At 50.6% G+C, this 18,067-nt stretch overlaps 1 protein-coding gene across 3 annotated transcripts in view; it reads left to right on the top strand.

The window, feature by feature from the left end:
- LOC140420597 (synapse differentiation-inducing gene protein 1-like) overlaps positions 1 to 18,067 on the top strand; it is a 182,701-nt gene that overhangs the window by 39,481 nt on the left and 125,153 nt on the right. For all 3 annotated transcript variants that reach the window (XM_072504604.1, XM_072504609.1, XM_072504601.1), the window contains one exon: positions 669 to 1,249. In XM_072504604.1, the coding sequence (XP_072360705.1) occupies positions 767 to 1,249 (483 nt within the window). In that variant the 5' untranslated portion in view covers positions 669 to 766. The remainder of the gene's footprint in view (positions 1 to 668; positions 1,250 to 18,067) is intronic.

Raw genomic sequence — 18,067 nt, 5'->3', positions numbered from 1 at the left:
GTTTCTGAATGCGCCCCCTCAGCCTTGCCACTGTTTTTTCTCTTCAAACCTGCCCGTGCAGCCAAGTTTTAGCCATGTTTGTGGTCACCTGCCGTAATACTGTAAACGTTATGATACCTGTCAGTCTCCCAACCAGAACTCGCAGAACTAACCGGAATTTCAGTAGGAACCCCTGACACGAATTGTCCCTTCACTAACCAGAAGCAATTGCAAAGTTATCTGGAACACGGGTGTATACACGATCATTTTATGCGTTAATTTACATTTTATGTAATGTTGAAGATTATAAATTATAAAATTTACTTCCTGAGCACCTACATATTAGTTCATGCGACAAGCATTGCCCTGTATTCCATTGGGAAATGAAACTCTGTCAACTAGCATTTTTGATTGCGTCACCCATTCCCCACGAATGCCAATAATAAAGATTTCACTGTACCACCTTCTGGGGCTTGGTGTCAAACCATGCTTGCTAGTATTCCTTTGAAGTACCTGAGGATGGTTTGCTGCCTGATAAATGAAAGTTGTTGACTGAGCTCAGAAGGGTGTGTAACTTTAAAGAAAAAGGCGGATGGAGAGGTCAACAAGTTTGTTGGTGCATCAGGAGTCCTAACCCGATCCCTCGGCTTGCGGTGATAAGCAAAAGAATATTTCTGTTTTCTCAACAGGAAGGAGATCTGAGGGTCGGATGGGCTCCAGTAGAATAACTTTTCTTCTTGGACAGCAGCGGGAGTTTTGAGATAATTGGTCGGAGATAGCAAAGCAAATGGAAGGTCACATGGATCAAGGCAAGGGCTTGAGTCACAAAGCTCCTGTCGAGGCTGGGAAAAGGAACGGTCTCATCAACACCAAAGACTTGGCGGCGGACAGCAAGGATGGCCTGGTGTCTCTCTATTCAGCGCCTCAATACCAGGGTCACACAGTGGGGAGTTTCCCACCTCAGAACTACATAGAGAGGAGCAGGAATGACTCCAGCCAGCAGCAGGTCCTCAACCCCAGTACCCTGCAACACACGGTCGAGGCCCAATACCGGCCCAACATCATTTTGTACTCCGAGAATGTCCTGAGACCTTGGAGCGAGAACAACAGTTCAGACTGCTGTGAAACAACTTTTATTGAAAGCAGGTCCCCCACAAAGGATGGCCTGGACTATGGAGAAAGCCAATTTATCGACCTGTCAGCAGACGATAGCAAAGTCCAAACCCTGTCTTACGATGTGGAGGATGAGGATGACTTCCAGGAGCTGGAGGTAGGAATCTATTTCAAATTATTTCTTCGGAATTGAATTACTGGGATTGTGGGAGGCGGGGATAATTTTAACCTAACTTGCTCGATGGGAAAGAGTTGGATCGGAATCCACTTTACAACCTTGCCCGATTGCACTCCGTTGAAGTCAATGGAAACACAATCTGTGCAATCGGCTCCTGGGCAGATGGTGGAAGTGTGAGCGACAACAACTTACGTTTATTCAATCACTACAGCATAGCCAAAAGTCCCAAGGTGCTTCACAGAGCGGTTGGCAAATTAAAACTTTACACTCAGACACATGAGGGGGGCACCAGTGCAGGTGACCCAAAGTTTGGTCAAAGCAGTAGGTTTTAAGAAGCGTTATGAGAAGGGTAGCAAGGTGAAGAGTTTTCAGGTGGAGTTCCAGAGCTCAAGGCCTAGGCTCCTGAAAGGATGAGAGTTGATGGTGGAGGTGAAGGAAGTGGGAGACCTGCTGGAGGCCAGAATTCGAAGAGCACGGAGATCTCGAGGGCTGGAGGAGGTTACAGAGACGGAAGGTGTGAGGCCATGCATTTCTTTTCCATAATATAAATGAGAAACACAATGGCCTTGACAGAGTAATAACAAATTCTATCAGTTTACTGTGTGCTGAAGGTGGCGTTAACTGAGCAGATTTCAATATAAATCTTCCCACATTCACGAGAGGAATAATGAAAGAGTTTTTTTTAAATCTTTTTTTTAAAATTGCAATTCTGTAACACTTGTCACAATCTCAGGACCAGCCCAAAGCAGCTTAAAGCCCATTAAACACTTTTGGAATGTGATAGTACAGAGAAACACAGCAGCTCATCAATGCACATCAAATTCCCGTAAACAACCACACAATAATAATCAACATTCATTTAATGCTGGTCAAGGGATAACTGTTGGCCAGGAAATTGAGGAGAGCTGCCCTGCTCTTCATTGAAAGGCAGACAGAGTTTCAGTTTAACCACAGAAACCCACCCCACTGGCAGTGCAGCACTCCTTCAGTACTCCACTGGACTGTCCGCATTGATTCAATGCTGTAGTGGGGCTTGAATATACAGCCTTCCGATTCAGGTACTGCTGAGCTACAACTATGGCTGTGGCAAATTACACCAAGCCAGTCAAAGTACAATAAATAATTGTAAGCTAAACTGGTCTGATGAACTGCCGTTGTGTCAATTCGGTCACGGAATCACCTTTCCCACATTAAATCCTTTTTTTGCCCAAATCAGTGAACAAAATGACAATAAACACAGTTTTTAAAAAATGGAAGTAAACACAGTTCTGTGATCATATGAATCAGATTTCCAGTAATTACTGTGTAGGAGCTGAAGTAGGAAGAAGTCATGTTGAGGATGTCATCAGCTGCCAAATACTGCAGAGTTCACTGTGAGCCAGTTTAACCATCTAACCAGATTGAAGAAAATTGAAAGAAGGCAAGATAAGACATTTATTTTGCACACTGAGTCATTTGGAGCTGGGACGCACTGCTTGAAAAAGTGGTGAAAGCAGATTCAAAGAAATTGGGTATCTACTTAAGAAGGGAATATTTTTATGTTATGGGGAAAGAGCAGGGAGTGCAACTAATTGATTGGCTTTCATGGTTTTACATGGCAGGATTTTCCACACCCTCCTGCGGCATGTTTTGCGGCGCCAGCGGCAGGATCGTCCGGTCCTGCCGCTGTCACCGTGGTTTCCCATTGTTTCACCCCCCTGCCGTAGCTGGGGAACCCGCGGCAGGGTGGGGGACGGTCGCCATTGGTGGGAGCGGCAGATCCCGCCGGCGGGAATAGCCAGAAAATCCTACCCTTTGGGCGTGATCTTCCCAAAAGGGAACAAAGTTCCCGAGCGAGCGCGTTTGGCTGCGTGTTTCGCAGTACTCGCAGTGCCAAGGAACACACGACTATTCAACACGACTCACTTAAATAAGGGGCCTGAACAGGGAGCGCACGGCCAAGATCGTACATAGTCCTGTTTTTTTACAATGGTGAGCTCTGCTCGCCGGAACTCCCTGTTGTAGCGAGAGATCGGGACACCATTTTTAAATGGTGCCCCGATCTCCAAGGCCCCCCCAAAATCCCTGACCTCCCCCAGCCCCCCACCCCAGCCCCAACGCAATATGGGAGGATCCCCAGCTTGCACCCCCTCCCCCTCCCCCCCCCCCCCCACCACGACAGACAACCCCAGCCCGATCCTGCGCATGCAAAAAATGGCAGCTTGGCACCCTGGCAATGTTCCTACCAGTGCCACCTGGGCACCTTGGCAGTGCCAGGCTGGCATTCAGGTGGCACTGCCATGGTGGCACTGCCAGGGTACCCAGGGGGTACCAGCAGTTCCGGGGCACCTCCCTGTCCAAAGGGCACGCTTGTGGGGACCTACAATTCCCTTGGGAGACACTTCCCCAAGGTCCGTTCCATCTGGTTCCAGTTTGTGGGGATCAGTACCAAACGGCGCTTGCGTGAGGTCTCCGGCGCGAAGGGGCTGAATCCCTAAGCCTCAGGTACGTGGGGAATCTGCTCATTAGAGTAAGGCTCGCTCTAATATGCTGATTTTCCAAAAATTGATCTTGCCCATTGTGGTGGAATTCATCTTCCAACGCCTCACGAGGTTGTGTTGAATCTCACGAGCCGAGTAGATCCCGGGAGTGGGGTCTCCTGGCTTTCAACAGCCACGCTGTGCCACGGCGAGCTGCTTTTCCAGCGCAGCGTGGCCGTAGGATCGCGCCCTCAATATTTATATAATTCAACAATTTCCCCACCCTCTGCCTATTTCAGCATCTTTTTAAATTATTCCAGAATTCACCTCCCCTGCATTCGACAGAAAGTCCATTCCAGGTGTGATCATTCTTTATGATTAAGGTCAGGGGCGGGTCTACTATGAAACTAATGAAGCTTAAGCTTCAGGGCGCCTAATCCCGGAGGGGCCCCAGAAGCGACTTTAGCCCACATTGCTTGAAAATTGTGTGGTGTTGGATAACAAGAAAGTCAAATAAAAATACTGTGGATCAGCAACGTGAAGAACAGATGAGAAAAACCATACAGTACTATTTTGAAGTACTGAAAAGAGTTGTAGCTGTTATAAAGTTTTTCAGTGAAAGAGGTTTGGCATTTAGAGGTCATGAGGAGAAGTGGGGCTCAACAAATATTGGAAACTTCATGGGGGCCATTGAACTTATTGTAGAGTGTGGTAGTAGTCTGTGTTAGAAGGATTACGGTACCTGGTAATGCTGGAATACCATTGGTGGAGAATGTACTTGTTCCTATTGGTTAAGCCTGGATGTTAGCTCCGCCCTGCAAGGTGGGGTATAAGAGTCCGTGCCGCCTCAGCAGGTTTCTTCTGTACCTGCGCTGCTGGGGGAAACATCTAGCGTATTAAAGCCTTCAATTGTCTCCAATCTCTCTTCTGGAGTTATTGATCGTGCATCAATTTAATACGCTAGTTTTTAAAGAATGGAGCTCCGAATCAAGCCGGAGTGTCTGCAACTCAGCCCCCACGCGGCAACCTTCAAGCACTGGCTGGCGCGCTTCAACGGATATCTCGGGACGGCCGAAAACACACCCACGGGAGAACAGAAACTACAAATTCTGCACTCGAGGGTGAGCCCAGAAATCTACACCCTCATCGAGGACGCGGATGATTTTGATGCCGCAATGGATCTGCTGAAAGGACATTATATTCGTCCTGTAAACCAGGTCTACGCCCGACATCTACAGCGACGAGGCATAAAATCCCTGGGGAATCACTGGAAGAATTCTACCGTGTGCTCCTGGTGTTGGGGAGAAACTGCAGCTGCCCGCAAGTTTCAGCAAACGACCACACAGAACGTTTGATTCGGGACCCTTTCGTTACAGGTATGCTGTCCTCCCAAATCCGCCAATGATTGCTGGAGAAAGAGACACTAGGCCTCAAGGAGGCACGGGCCCTTGCTAGCTCCCTGGATGTGGCCTCCCAAAACGCCCGCGCTTATGTCCCAGACCACGCGGCAGCCCCCTGGGCAGCGTGGAACCCCCCCGCGGCCGACCCCGAGGCATCTCCCATCCCCTCACAAGCTTGTACTGCGAGACAGCCTGGCAACCCCGGGGGGCCCCACTGCTATTTTTGCAGGCAAGCCAAGCACCCCCGACAGCGATGTCCGGCCCGTTCATCCATCTGCATGGGATGCGGCAAAAAGGGCCACTCTGTGGCGGTATGCCAGGCCCGGGCGGTCGCTGCGGTCTCCGGAGGCGAATACGGACCGCCACCACATCCCTCTCCACGGAAGCCGTGCGGCCAGCGGGCGCCGCCATCTTCCTCCTCCAGGGCCACGTGTGGCCTCCGGGCGCCGCCATCTTGTCCCGCGGACGCCACGTGCGATGGATGGGCGCCGCCATTTTGTGCACCCCCAGCCATGTGCGACCAGCGGGCACCGCATCTTGGATGGACTCCCAGGACCCCAGCTCGGCTGACCACACACCGCCCGAAGAGAACATCCAACTGCTGCCACGATTAGCCTCGGTGACCCTGGACCAGTCTCGGCCCCGAACACTCTCGACTGCTACGACGACGGTGCTTATCAATGGGCATGAAACATCCTGCCTAATCGACTCTGGGAGCACGGAGTGCTTCATACACCCCGACACGGTAAGGCGCTGTTCTCTCCCCGTCTACCCCGTTAATCAAAAAATCTCCCTGGCCTCCAGATCTCACTCAGTGGAATCAAGGGGTTTTGTGTAGCTAACCTCACGGTCCAGGGAAGGGAGTTCAAAAACTACCAACTCTACGTCCTTCCTCACCTCTGCGCGGCCACACTCCTAAGGTTGGATTTTCAGTGCAACCTCCGAAGTCTAACTTTCAAATTCGGCGGCCCTATACCACCCCTCACTGCCTTGCGACCCTCAAGGTCGATCCGCCTTCCCTGTTTGCGAACCTCACCCCGGATTGCAAAACAGTCGCCACCAGGAGCAGACGGTACAGTGCCCAGGACCGGATCTATATTAGGTCAGAGGTCCAACGGTTACTGAGGGAAGGTGTCATTGAGGCTAGCAACAACCCCTGGAGAGCTCAAGTAGTGGTTATAAAGACCAGGGAGAAGCATAGGATGGTCATCGACTACAGTCGGACCATCAACAGGTTTACGCAGCTTGAAGCGTACCCTCTCCCCCGCATAGCATTGTGGATAGCACAATTGCTTCACAGCTCCATGGTCCCAGGTTCGATTCCGGCTTGGGTCATTGTCTGTGCGGAGTCTGCACGTCCTCCCCGTGTCTGCGTGGGTTTCCTCCGGGTGCTCCGGTTTCCTCCCACAGTCCAAAGATGTGCGGGTTAGGTGAATTGGCCAATGATAAATTGCCCTTAATGTCCAAATTGCCCTTGGTGTTGGGTGGAGGTGTTGAGTTTGGGTATGGTGCTCTTTCCAAGAGCCGGTGCAGACTCAAAGGGCCGAATGGCCTCCTTCTGCACTGTAAATTCAATGATAATCTATGATTAATCTAGGACAAAGGTTCGGCACAACATCGTGGGCCGAAGGGCCTGTTCTGTGCTGTATTTTCTCTGTTCTCTGTTCTGTTCTATATCCGACCTGATCAACAGGATTGCGTAATACAAGGTCTTTTCCACGGTGGATCTTAAATCCGCCTACCACCAGCTCCCCATCCGCACTAGAGACCGCAAATACACTACTTTCGAAGCAGATGGGCGGCTCTACCACTTCTTAAGGGTTCCCTTCGGTGTCACTAATGGGGTCTCGGTCTTCCAACGAGAGATGGACCGAAGTACGTTTTTTTTCCTATGATGCCCAGTGGGTCCCCAACTATGCGGACAAGGCACGTCCACTGATCCAATCCACAGATTTTCCCCTGTCGATAGAGGCCCCCCATGCCTTCAGCCGCATCAAAGCAGACATTGCAAAGGCCACGATGCACGCCATCGACGAGTCCCTCCCCTTCCAGGTCGAGAGTGACGCGTCCGATGTAGCTCTGGCGGCCACCCTCAACAAAGCGGGCAGACCTGTGGCCTTCTTCTCACGCACCCTCCACGCTTCCGAAATCCACCCTTCCTCAGTCGAAAAGGAGGCCCAGGCCATAGTAGAAGCTGTGCGACATTGGAGGCATTACCTGGCCGGCAGGAGATTCACTCTCCTCACTGACCAACGGTCGGTTGCTTTCATGTTCGATAATGCACAGCGGGGCAAGATAAAAAATGACAAGATCTTACGGTGGAGGATCAAACTCTCCACCTACAACTATGAGATCTTGTATCGTCCCGGGAAGCTAACCGAGCCTCCTGATGCCCCTATCCCGCGGCACATGTGCCAACGTACAAGTGGACCGCCTCCGAGCCCTCCACGAGGACCTCTGCCACCCGGAGGTCACTCGCTTTTTCCATTTCATCAAGACCCGCAACCTGCCCTACTCCATTGAGGAGGTCAGGGGAGCCACCAGGAATTGCCAAATCTGTGCGGAGTGCAAGCCGCACTTCTACAGGCCAGAGAAAGCGCACCTGATAAAGGCTTCCCGTCGCTTTGAACGCCTCAGTATGGATTTCAAAGGCCCCCTCCCCTCCACTGACCGCAACACGTACTTCCTGAACGTGATTGACGAATACTCCTGGTTCCCATTCGCCATTCCCTGCCCCGACATGACCGCAACCACCGTCATAAAAGCCCTCCACAGTATCTTTACGCTGTTTGGTTTCCCCGCCTACATTCACAGCGGTAGGGGGTCCTCCTTCATGAGTGACGAACTGCGCCAATTCCTGCTCAGCAAGGGCATCACCTCAAGCAGGTCGACCAGTTACAACCCCCGGGGAAACGGACAGGTAGAGAGGGAGAACGGAACAGTCTGGAAGATCGTCCTACTGGCCCTGCGGTCCAGGAATCTCCCAGATCCCGCTGGCAGGAAGTCCTCCCGGATGCCCTCCACTCACTGCTTTGTACCACGACCAACCAAACACCTCACGAACGTCTCCTTGTCTTCCCCAGGAAGTCCTGCTCTGGGACATCCCTCCAGACCTGGCTGGCAGCTCCCGGACCCATCCTGCTCCGAAAACACGTGCGGGCGCACAAATCGGACCCATTGGTCGAGAGGTTCCGTCTCCTCCACGCTAGCCCTCAGTACGCCTACGTGGCGTACCCCGATGGCCGACAGGATACGTTCTCCCTCCGGGACCTGGCGCCTGCTGGTTCCCCATACACCCCCCTGCCACCAGTCCCACCCTCCCTCCCACCGTCGCACCCCACAGCTGCCCCCTTCCCAAGTGGATCGGTTCTTCCACCGGCCCTGTCTAGGCCCTCCCGCCCACCAGCGCACCCCACAGCCGCCCCCTTCCCAGGTCAGTCGGTCCTTCCACCGGCCCCGTGTAAGGGTGCTGAAGCTGCCACAGAAGCCGAAACCACGCTCCCGGAGTCACAGACGCCCGAACCTCCACCGGCATCACCACCAAAGCTGCAACGATCACAGAGGATGACCAGGACCCCCGATCGACTAATTGCTTCATTTTGAAATGTACATTACCGTTGTAAATAGTTAAGCTGTAATAAGGCAAAATGCTGTAAGGAGGTATTACGGTACCTTCATAACTGTAACTTCTACCACTTTACCACGTTGTAATACGAAGCCACCACCCCGCCGGACTCTTTTTTAACAGGGGGTGAATGTGGTAGTCTGTGTTAGAAGGATTACGGTACCTGGTAATGCCGGAATACTATTGGTGGAGAATGTACTTGTTCTCATTGGTTAAGCCTGTATGTTAGCTCCGCCCTGCAAGGCGGGGTATAAGAACCCGTGCCGCCTCAGCAGCTTTCTTCTGTACCTGCGCTGCTGGGGGAAACATCTAACGTATTAAAGCCTTCAATTGTCTCCAATCTCGCTTCTGGAGTTATTGATCGTGCATCACAGAGTTCGACCCATTTTTACATGAACATCTCGAGAAATGTAAAAATGAAAAAGTAAATGCTACTTACCTATCCAAACCCGTGTATGAAGAATTGATAGAAATCATGGGAAAACATGTACAAGATGAAATTGTGAATCAAATCAACAACCTAGACACCAAATACTATTCTATTATTGTTGACTCTACGCCTGACCTGACACATGTTGACCAGCTGGTAATTGTGGTTCGATACTGCTATAATGTAAAACCCTGTGAGAGATTTTTAACATTTTTACCGATAGAAAACCATTCATCCACGACCTTTTTCAACAAAATACAACAAGTCCTGGGTGAACATAAGCTTTCATTTGAAAATATCCGTGGTCAGCCCTAAGATAATGCATCTAACATGAAGGGCTCGGAGAAAGGGCTGCAAGCACTCTTTAAAAACATTAAGAGGTACGCAGACTATGTACCATGTGCAGCCCATTCACTTAACCTTGCTGGAGGAAAGGCAGTGTCTACTGTACCTGAAGTTGTTGACTATTTTGGCATTTTGCAGGAGCTGTATGTTTTCTTTTCTGGATCTCCATGAAGATGGGGGATTTTAAACACACAGGGCAATCTACATTTTTCTCTAAAGAGCTTAAGTGTAACTAGATGGTCTGCACACTTTGAAGCAGTGCGGGCAATTAAAAATGGATATATGGGTATTTTACAAACTCTCAAACATATTTTTGAAGATTCAGAAGAGAAGCCTGAATGTAAATGAGATGCAAAGAATTTATACCACAAGTTGGTAAAGCTGGAATATGCTATTTTAACTGTCGTTTGGAAAGAAGTGCTGGAGCGTTTCAACAAAACAAGTAAGAAACTCCAAACCCCTGGTTTTGATGTATTTGAAGGTTATCGTCTGCTATCATCTTTACTTTCGTTTGTTAAAGAACTCAGAGAAAATTCAGCCGATAGGATTGCACACTATGAATCAGAAGCAAAAGGTTTGTATGAAGATATCACCTCAAGTTATTCTGATGCTTCCAAACGCATTGTTACAAGGAAATTTTCAGATGGAACAAGTGGTATTGCTTCTTTGAGAGGAGCTGACAAATTTAGGATAGAAGTTCTATATCAACTCTATGACTGCTTGATAATCCAGTTACGCAAGAGGATTGACCCATATGAGCAGATTGCGAAAAGGTTCAAGTTCCTCTCAGAATTGGTGAACAATTCTGAAATTGATGAGGACAGTATTAAACTTATAATATCGTATTACAAAGATGATATTGACCACAAATTAGTAAACGAGTGTTATCAGTTCAAAGAATATTTGCACCTTAGGAAATCCCAGAACACAGAAGAAAACACGCCATCTAAAATGCAATGCGCAGAAGTTCTTCAGCTTATTTGTGAGCAACACCTAATTGACGTGTTCCCCAATATTACTACTGCGCTTAAGCTGTACTTGACAATGCCTATCACGAGCTGTGAAGCAGAAAGCAATTTTTCAAAGCTATCCTTTATTTTTTTTTTATAAATATTTTATTGAAAATTTTTGGTCAACCAACACAGTACATTGTGCATCCTTTACAAAATATTATAACAACACAAATAACAATGACCTATTTTATAAACAAAAAATGAATAAATAATAAATAACAAAAATGAAAACTAACCCTAATTGGCAACTGCCTTATCACAAGTAACGCTCTCCAAAAATATAATTTAACAGTCCAATATATAATTATCTGTCGCAACGACCTATACATACTATACAGTATATATTAACAACCCTGAGAGTCCTTCTGGTTCCTCCCCCCCCCCCCCCCCCCCCCCCCCCCCCCCCCCCCCCCCCCCGCCGATCCTGGGCTGCTGCTGCTGCCTTCTTTTTTCCATTCCATCTATCTTTCTGCAAGGTATTCGACGAACGGTTGCCACCGCCTGGTGAACCCTTGAGCCGACCCCCTTAGAACGAACTTAATCCGCTCTAGCTTTATAAACCCTGCCATGTCATTTATCCAGGTCTCCACCCCCGGGTGCTTGGCTTCTTTCCACATTAACAATATCCTGCGCCGGGCTACTAGGGACGCAAAGGCCAAAACATCGGCCTCTCTCGCCTCCTGCACTCCTGGCTCTTGTGCAACCCCAAATATAGCCAACCCCCAGCTTGGTTCGACCCGGACCCCCACTACTTTTGAAAGCACCTTTGTCACCCCCATCCAAAACCCCTGTAGTGCCGGGCATGACCAAAACATATGGGTATGATTCGCTGGGCTTCTCGGGCACCTCGCACACCTATCCTCCACCCCAAAAAATTTACTGAGCCGTGCTCCAGTCATATGCGCCCTGTGTAATACCTTAAACTGAATCAGGCTTAGCCTGGCACACGAGGACGACGAGTTTACCCTGCTTAGGGCATCTGCCCACAGCCCCTCCTCGATCTCCTCCCCCAGCTCTTCTTCGCATTTCCCTTTTAGTTCATCTACCATAGTCTCCCCTTCGTCCCTCATTTCCCTATATATATCTGACACCTTACCATCCCCCACCCATGTCTTTGAGATCACTCTATCCAGCACCTCTTGTGTCGGGAGCTGCGGGAATTCCCTCACCTGTTGCCTCGCAAAAGCCCTCAGTTGCATATACCTGAATGCATTCCCTTGGGGCAACCCATATTTCTCGGTCAGCGCTCCCAGACTCGCGAACTTCCCATCCACAAACAGATCTTTCAGTTGCGTTATTCCTGCTCTTTGCCACATTCCATATCCCCCATCCATTCCCCCCGGGGCAAACCTATGGTTGTTTCTTATCGGGGACCCCCCCAAGGCTCCAGTCTTTCCCCTATGCCGTCTCCACTGTCCCCAAATCTTCAGTGTAGCCACCACCACCGGGCTTGTGGTGTAGTTCCTCGGTGAGAACGGCAATGGGGCTGTCACCATAGCCTGTAGGCTAGTCCCCCTACAGGACGGCCTCTCTAATCTCTTCCACGCCGCTCCCTCCTCCTCTCCCATCCACTTACTCACCATTGAAATATTAGCGGCCCAATAATACTCACTTAGGCTCGGTGGTGCCAGCCCCTCCCTATCCCTGCTACGTTGTAAGAATCCCTTCCTCACTCTCGGGGTCTTCCCGGCCCACACAAAACCCATGATGCTCTTTTCGATCCTTTTAAAAAAAGCCTTCGTGATCACCACCGGGAGGCACTGAAACACAAAGAGGAATCTCGGGAGGACCACCATCTTAACCGCCTGCACCCTCCCTGCCAGTGACAGGGATACCATATCCCATCTCTTAAAATCCTCCTCCATTTGTTCCACCAACCGCGTTAAATTTAACCTATGCAATGTGCCCCAATTCTTGGCTATCTGGATCCCCAGGTAACGAACGTGCCCTGTTACCTTCCTCAACGGTAGGTCCTCTATTTCTCTACTCTGCTCCCCTGGATGCACCACAAACAACTCACTTTTCCCCATGTTCAATTTATACCCTGAAAAATCCCCAAACTCCCCAAGTATCCGCATTATTTCTGGCATCCCCTCCGCCGGGTCTGCCACGTATAGTAGCAAATCGTCCGCATACAAAGATACCCGGTGTTCTTCTCCTCCTCTAAGTACTCCCCTCCACTTCTTGGAACCCCTCAACGCTATCGCCAGGGGCCCAATCGCCAGTGTAAACAATAATGGGGACAGAGGGCATCCCTGCCTTGTCCCTCTATGGAGCCGAAAATATGCAGATCCCCGTCCATTCGTGACCACGCTCGCCATCGGGGCCCTATACAACAGCTGCACCCATCTAACATACCCCTCTCCAAAACCAAATCTCCTCAACACCTCCCACAAATAATCCCACTCCACTCTATCAAATGCTTTCTCGGCATCCATCGCCACTACTATCTCCGTTTCCCCCTCTGGTGGGGCCATTATCATTACCCCTAACAGCCTCCGTATATTCGTGTTCAGCTGTCTCCACTTCACAAACCCAGTTTGGTCCTCGTGGACCACCCCCGGGACACATTCCTCTATTCTCATTGCCATTATCTTGGCCAGGATCTTGGCATCTACATTTAGGAGGGAAATAGGTCTATCGGACCCGCATTGTAGCGGGTCCTTTTCCTTCTTTAAGAGAAGCGATATCGTTGCTTCAGACATAGTCGGGGGCAGTTGTCCCCTTTCCTTTGCCTCATTAAAGGTCCTCGTCAATACCGGGGCGGGCAAGTCCACATATTTTCTATAGAATTCGACTGGGAATCCATCCGGTCCCGGGGCCTTTCCCGTCTGCATGCTCCTAATTCCTTTCACCACTTCTTCTACCTCGATCTGTGCTCCCAGTCCCACCCTTTCCTGCTCTTTCACCTTGGGAAATTCCAGCCGATCCAAGAAGCCCATCATTCTCTCCCTCCCATCCGGGGATTGAGCTTCATATAATTTTTTATAAAATGTCTTGAACACTCCATTCACTCTCTCCGCTCCCCGCTCCATCTCTCCTTCCTCATCCCTCACTCCCCCTATTTCCCTCGCTGCTCCCCTTTTCCTCAATTGGTGTGCCAGCAACCTGCTCGCCTTCTCCCCATATTCGTACTGTACACCCTGTGCCTTCCTCCATTGTGCCTCTGCAGTGCCCGTAGTCAGCAAGTCAAATTCTACATGTAGCCTTTGCCTTTCCCTGTACAGTCCCTCCTCCGGTACTTCCGCATATTGTCTGTCCACCCTCAAAAGTTCTTGCAGCAACCGCTCCCGTTCCTTACTCTCCTGCTTCCCTTTATGTGCCCTTATTGATATCAGCTCCCTTCTAACCACCGCCTTCAACGCCTCCCAGACCACTCCCACCTGGACCTCCCCATGATCATTGAGTTCCAAGTACTTTTCAATGCACCCCCTCACCCTTAGACACACCCCCTCATCTGCTATTAGTCCCATGTCCATTCTCCAGGGTGGGCGCCCTCCTGTTTCCTCCCCTATCTCCAAGTCTACCCAGTGTGGAGCATGATCCGAAATGGCTATAGCCGTATACTCCGTTCCCCTCACCTTCGGGATCAACGCCCTCCCCAGCACAAAAAAGTCTATTCGCGAGTAGACTTTATGGACATAGGAGAAAAACGAGAACTCCTTACTCCTAGGTCTGCTAAATCTCCACGGGTCTACACCTCCCATCTGCTCCATAAAATCTTTAAGTACCTTGGCTGCTGCCGGCCTCCTTACAGTCCTGGACTTCGACCTATCCAGCCCTGGTTCCAACACCGTATTAAAATCTACCCCCATTATCAGCTTTCCCATCTCTCGGTCCGGAATGCGTCCTAGCATCCGCCTCATAAAATTGGCATCATCCCAGTTCGGGGCATATACGTTTACCAAAACCACCGTCTCCCCCTATAGTTTGCCACTCACCATCACGTATCTGCCCCCGTTATCCGCCACTATAGTCTTTGCCTCGAACATTACCCGCTTCCCCACTAATATAGCCACCCCCCTGTTTTTCGCATCTAGCCCCGAATGGAACACCTGCCCCACCCATCCTTTGCGTAGCCTAACCTGGTCTATCAGTTTCAGGTGCGTTTCCTGTAACATAACCACATCTGCCTTAAGTTTCTTAAGGTGTGCGAGTACCCGTGCCCTCTTTATCAGCCCGTTCAGCCCTCTCACGTTCCACGTGATCAGCCGGGTTGGGGGGCTTCCTAACACCCCCCCCCCCCCTTGTCGATTAGCCATCCCCTTTTTCCAGCTCCTCACCCGGTTCCCGCGCAGCTGTATCTCCCCCAGGCGGTGCCCCCCCGCCCATCCCCTCCCATACCAGCTCCCCCCTCTCCCCAGCAGCAGCAACCCAGTAATTCCCCCCTCCCACCCACCCCCCCCCCCCGCTAGATCCCCCGCTAGCGTAATTACTCCCCCCATGTTGCTCCCAGAAGTCAGCAAACTCTGGCCGACCTCGGCTTCCCCCCGTGACCTCGGCTCGCACCGTGCGACGCCCCCTCCTTCCTGCTTCTCTATTCCCGCCATGATTATCATAGCGCGGGAACCAAGCCCGCGCTTCTCCCTTGGCCCCGCCCCAATGGCCAACGCCCCATCTCCTCCACCTCCCCTCCTCCCCTCATCACCACCTGTGGAAGAGAGAAAAGTTACCACATCGCAGGATTAGTACATAAAACTCCTCTTTCCCCCCTTTTTAACCCCCCTCTTTGCCCCCCACATTCGCCCCACCACTTTGTTCAAACGTTCTTTTTAATAACCCGCTCATTCCAGTTTTCTTCCACAATAAAAGTCCACGCTTCATCCGCCGTCTCAAAGTAGTGGTGCCTCCCTCAATATGTGACCCACAGTCTTGCCGGTTGCAGCATTCCAAATTTTATCTTCTTTTTATGAAGCACCGCCTTGGCCCGATTAAAGCTCGCCCTCCTTCTCGCCACCTCCGCACTCCAGTCTTGATAAACGCGGATCACCGCGTTCTCCCATTTACTGCTCCGAGTTTTCTTTGCCCATCTAAGGACCATTTCTCTATTCTTAAAACGGAGGAATCTCACCACTATGGCTCTGGGAATTTCTCCTGCTCTCGGCCCTCGCGCCATCACTCGGTATGCTCCCTCCACCTCCAACGGACCCGCCGGGGCCTCCGCTCCCATTAACGAGTGCAGCATCGTGCTCACATATGCCCCGACGTCCGCTCCCTCCACACCTTCAGGAAGACCAAGAATCCTCAGGTTGTTTCTCCTTGCGTTGTTCTCCAGTGCCTCCAACCTTTCCACACATCATTTCTGATGTGCCTCATGCGTCTCAGTCTTCACCACCAGGCCCTGTATGTCGTCCTCATTCTCGGCTGCCTTTGCTTTCACGACCCAAAGCTCCCGCTCCTGGGTCTTTTGTTCCTCCTTTAGCCCTTCGATCGCCTGTAGTATCTGGGCCAACAGCTCTTTCTTCATTTCCTTTTTGAGCTCTTCCACACAGCATTTCAAGAACTCTTGTTGTTCAGGGCCCCATGTTAAACTGCCACCTTCCGACGCCATCTTGGTTTTTGCTTGCCTTCCTTGCCGCTGTTCTAAAGGATCCACTGCAATCCGGCCACTTTCTCCTCCTTTTTTCATCCGTAACCAGGGGGGATTCCCTTCTGGTTTACCGCACAGTGTTTTTAGCCGTCAAAATTGCCGTTGGGGCTCCTATCAAGAGCCCAAAAGTCCGTTTCACCGGGAGCTGCCGAAACGTGCGACTCAGCTGGTCATCGCCGCACCCGGAAGTCAAAAGCTATCCTTTATAAAGAACAAATTTTGGTCTACCATGACTGAAGAGTGCTTAAATTCTTTATGCATATTGTCTCTAGAAAATGATATTGCAAGCTCTCATATGACAAAACTGTATGTGAATATGTTGCCAGAAAAAACAGAAAAAAAGATTATGTTGTAAAATGTGCTTCATGTAGTATGTATTCCCATAGGTGTCTAAAATAAAAGATTATATTGACTGTGGTCTTTTCTATGGATTATTTCATCATTCTATGATGCATCATGCATGTATATAACATTTCCCTAATTTTCAGCCCCCCATAACTCGAAAACGATAAGGCATAGGAAATATTCGTTCACACCAGTGACTTTGACATGTGAGATAATCCAGTACAGCAATTTTAATCAAAATCTGAGATGTAGTGGTTACATTTTTTAAACATTTGTGGTGGTCTGTCGTGGAACAACCCCATTGAAGAAGATAACAGTGGTTACCCAGACCTCGTTGCTGGTTGCGAAGGGGCCCCCATAACAGTTCAAGCTTCAGGGCCCCAAAAATGTAGGTCCGCCACTGATTAAGGTATCAGTCTTCAATGTATGATTTTACCCATTTGAACCCATGTCATACTTTAAATTAAATGCCTAGAGTAAAACTCTGGATTTATGCTTTCCACCCCCATCACTCTCATCTATTCCTCTTCAGCACGTCCCCTTGAGGCTGACAAGCCTGTCCCTTCGCATAACCCAGACCCCTGCCATTCGGTCATCGGCCGTGTGGTTCCTTTCTCCTCTGCCTCCAGTTGTTAAATGTCTCTCTTATTTCTCAGTGATCAGGACAAGTACCAAAGCTTCAGTCTGACCAGAGCCCTGGACAGTTTGATCATGACTTTGCCTGTCTTGTACTCTACTGTATTCAGAATAACTTCAAACATCCTATTGGCTTAACTGGCCTTGTTTGAGTATCAAGGTTACTAATACTCTTCAACCTCTTTCTACTTCTTCCACAACTAATTCAATCCCATTTTCCTACCCCGCGAGCGTTATTTTAAAGTCAGCATTTAATCTCGGGCGGGATTCTCCACTCCCCAGCTTTGTGTTTGTCGGCGACACGCCTTTCATTGACCGCCTCTTGTCATTTCCCATTGAAATCACCTCACACCACCAGGGGGAATAGGGGCCGGGATTCTCCGAGCCTCCGCGCCGCAATCGCGCTCGGCGCAGGGGCGGAGAATGAGCATCAGACCCGCAATCGGGTCCGACGGCGCTTCCGCGATTCTCCGGGGGCCGGAGAATTGCCGCGAATCGCCCGTGCGCGGTCGACGCGGTGCTGGTCGGGGGGGCATTGAAGGAGGCCCCCGTGGCGATTCTCTGCCGGCAACTGACGGAGTTCCCGCCAGCGTGGTTCACTCATGGTTCCATCCGGCGGGCACGCGGAGTGGTGGCTGCGGACTCAGAGCGCGGCCGCTCTGGTGGGGGGCGGGGAAAGCCGTCACCGGGGGGGGGGGCTCCAGGCCGGCCAGGCTCGCAATCGGGCGCCACCGATCTGTGGGTGCGTGCAATCTCGGAGGGGACCTATATTCTCAGGGCCGGTCCACTGTGTGGGTCGGCCATGTTGCAAGGGGCCGCTGCCGCGCGCATGCACGGACCTCTGGCTGGATGTGCAGGGCCCCGTATCGGCAGCCGGAGCTGCAAGGTGTACTCCAGGGCCCTGCTAACCCCCTGCAAAATGGAGAATCACTCTGGACTTTCTCCAGGTAAGTC

The sequence above is a fragment of the Scyliorhinus torazame genome, chromosome 1 (assembly GCF_047496885.1).
Source record: "Scyliorhinus torazame isolate Kashiwa2021f chromosome 1, sScyTor2.1, whole genome shotgun sequence".
Lineage (NCBI taxonomy): Eukaryota > Metazoa > Chordata > Chondrichthyes > Carcharhiniformes > Scyliorhinidae > Scyliorhinus > Scyliorhinus torazame.
The sequence above is the reverse complement of the archived record's forward strand: the minus strand, read 5'-3'. Positions and strand labels throughout refer to the sequence as shown.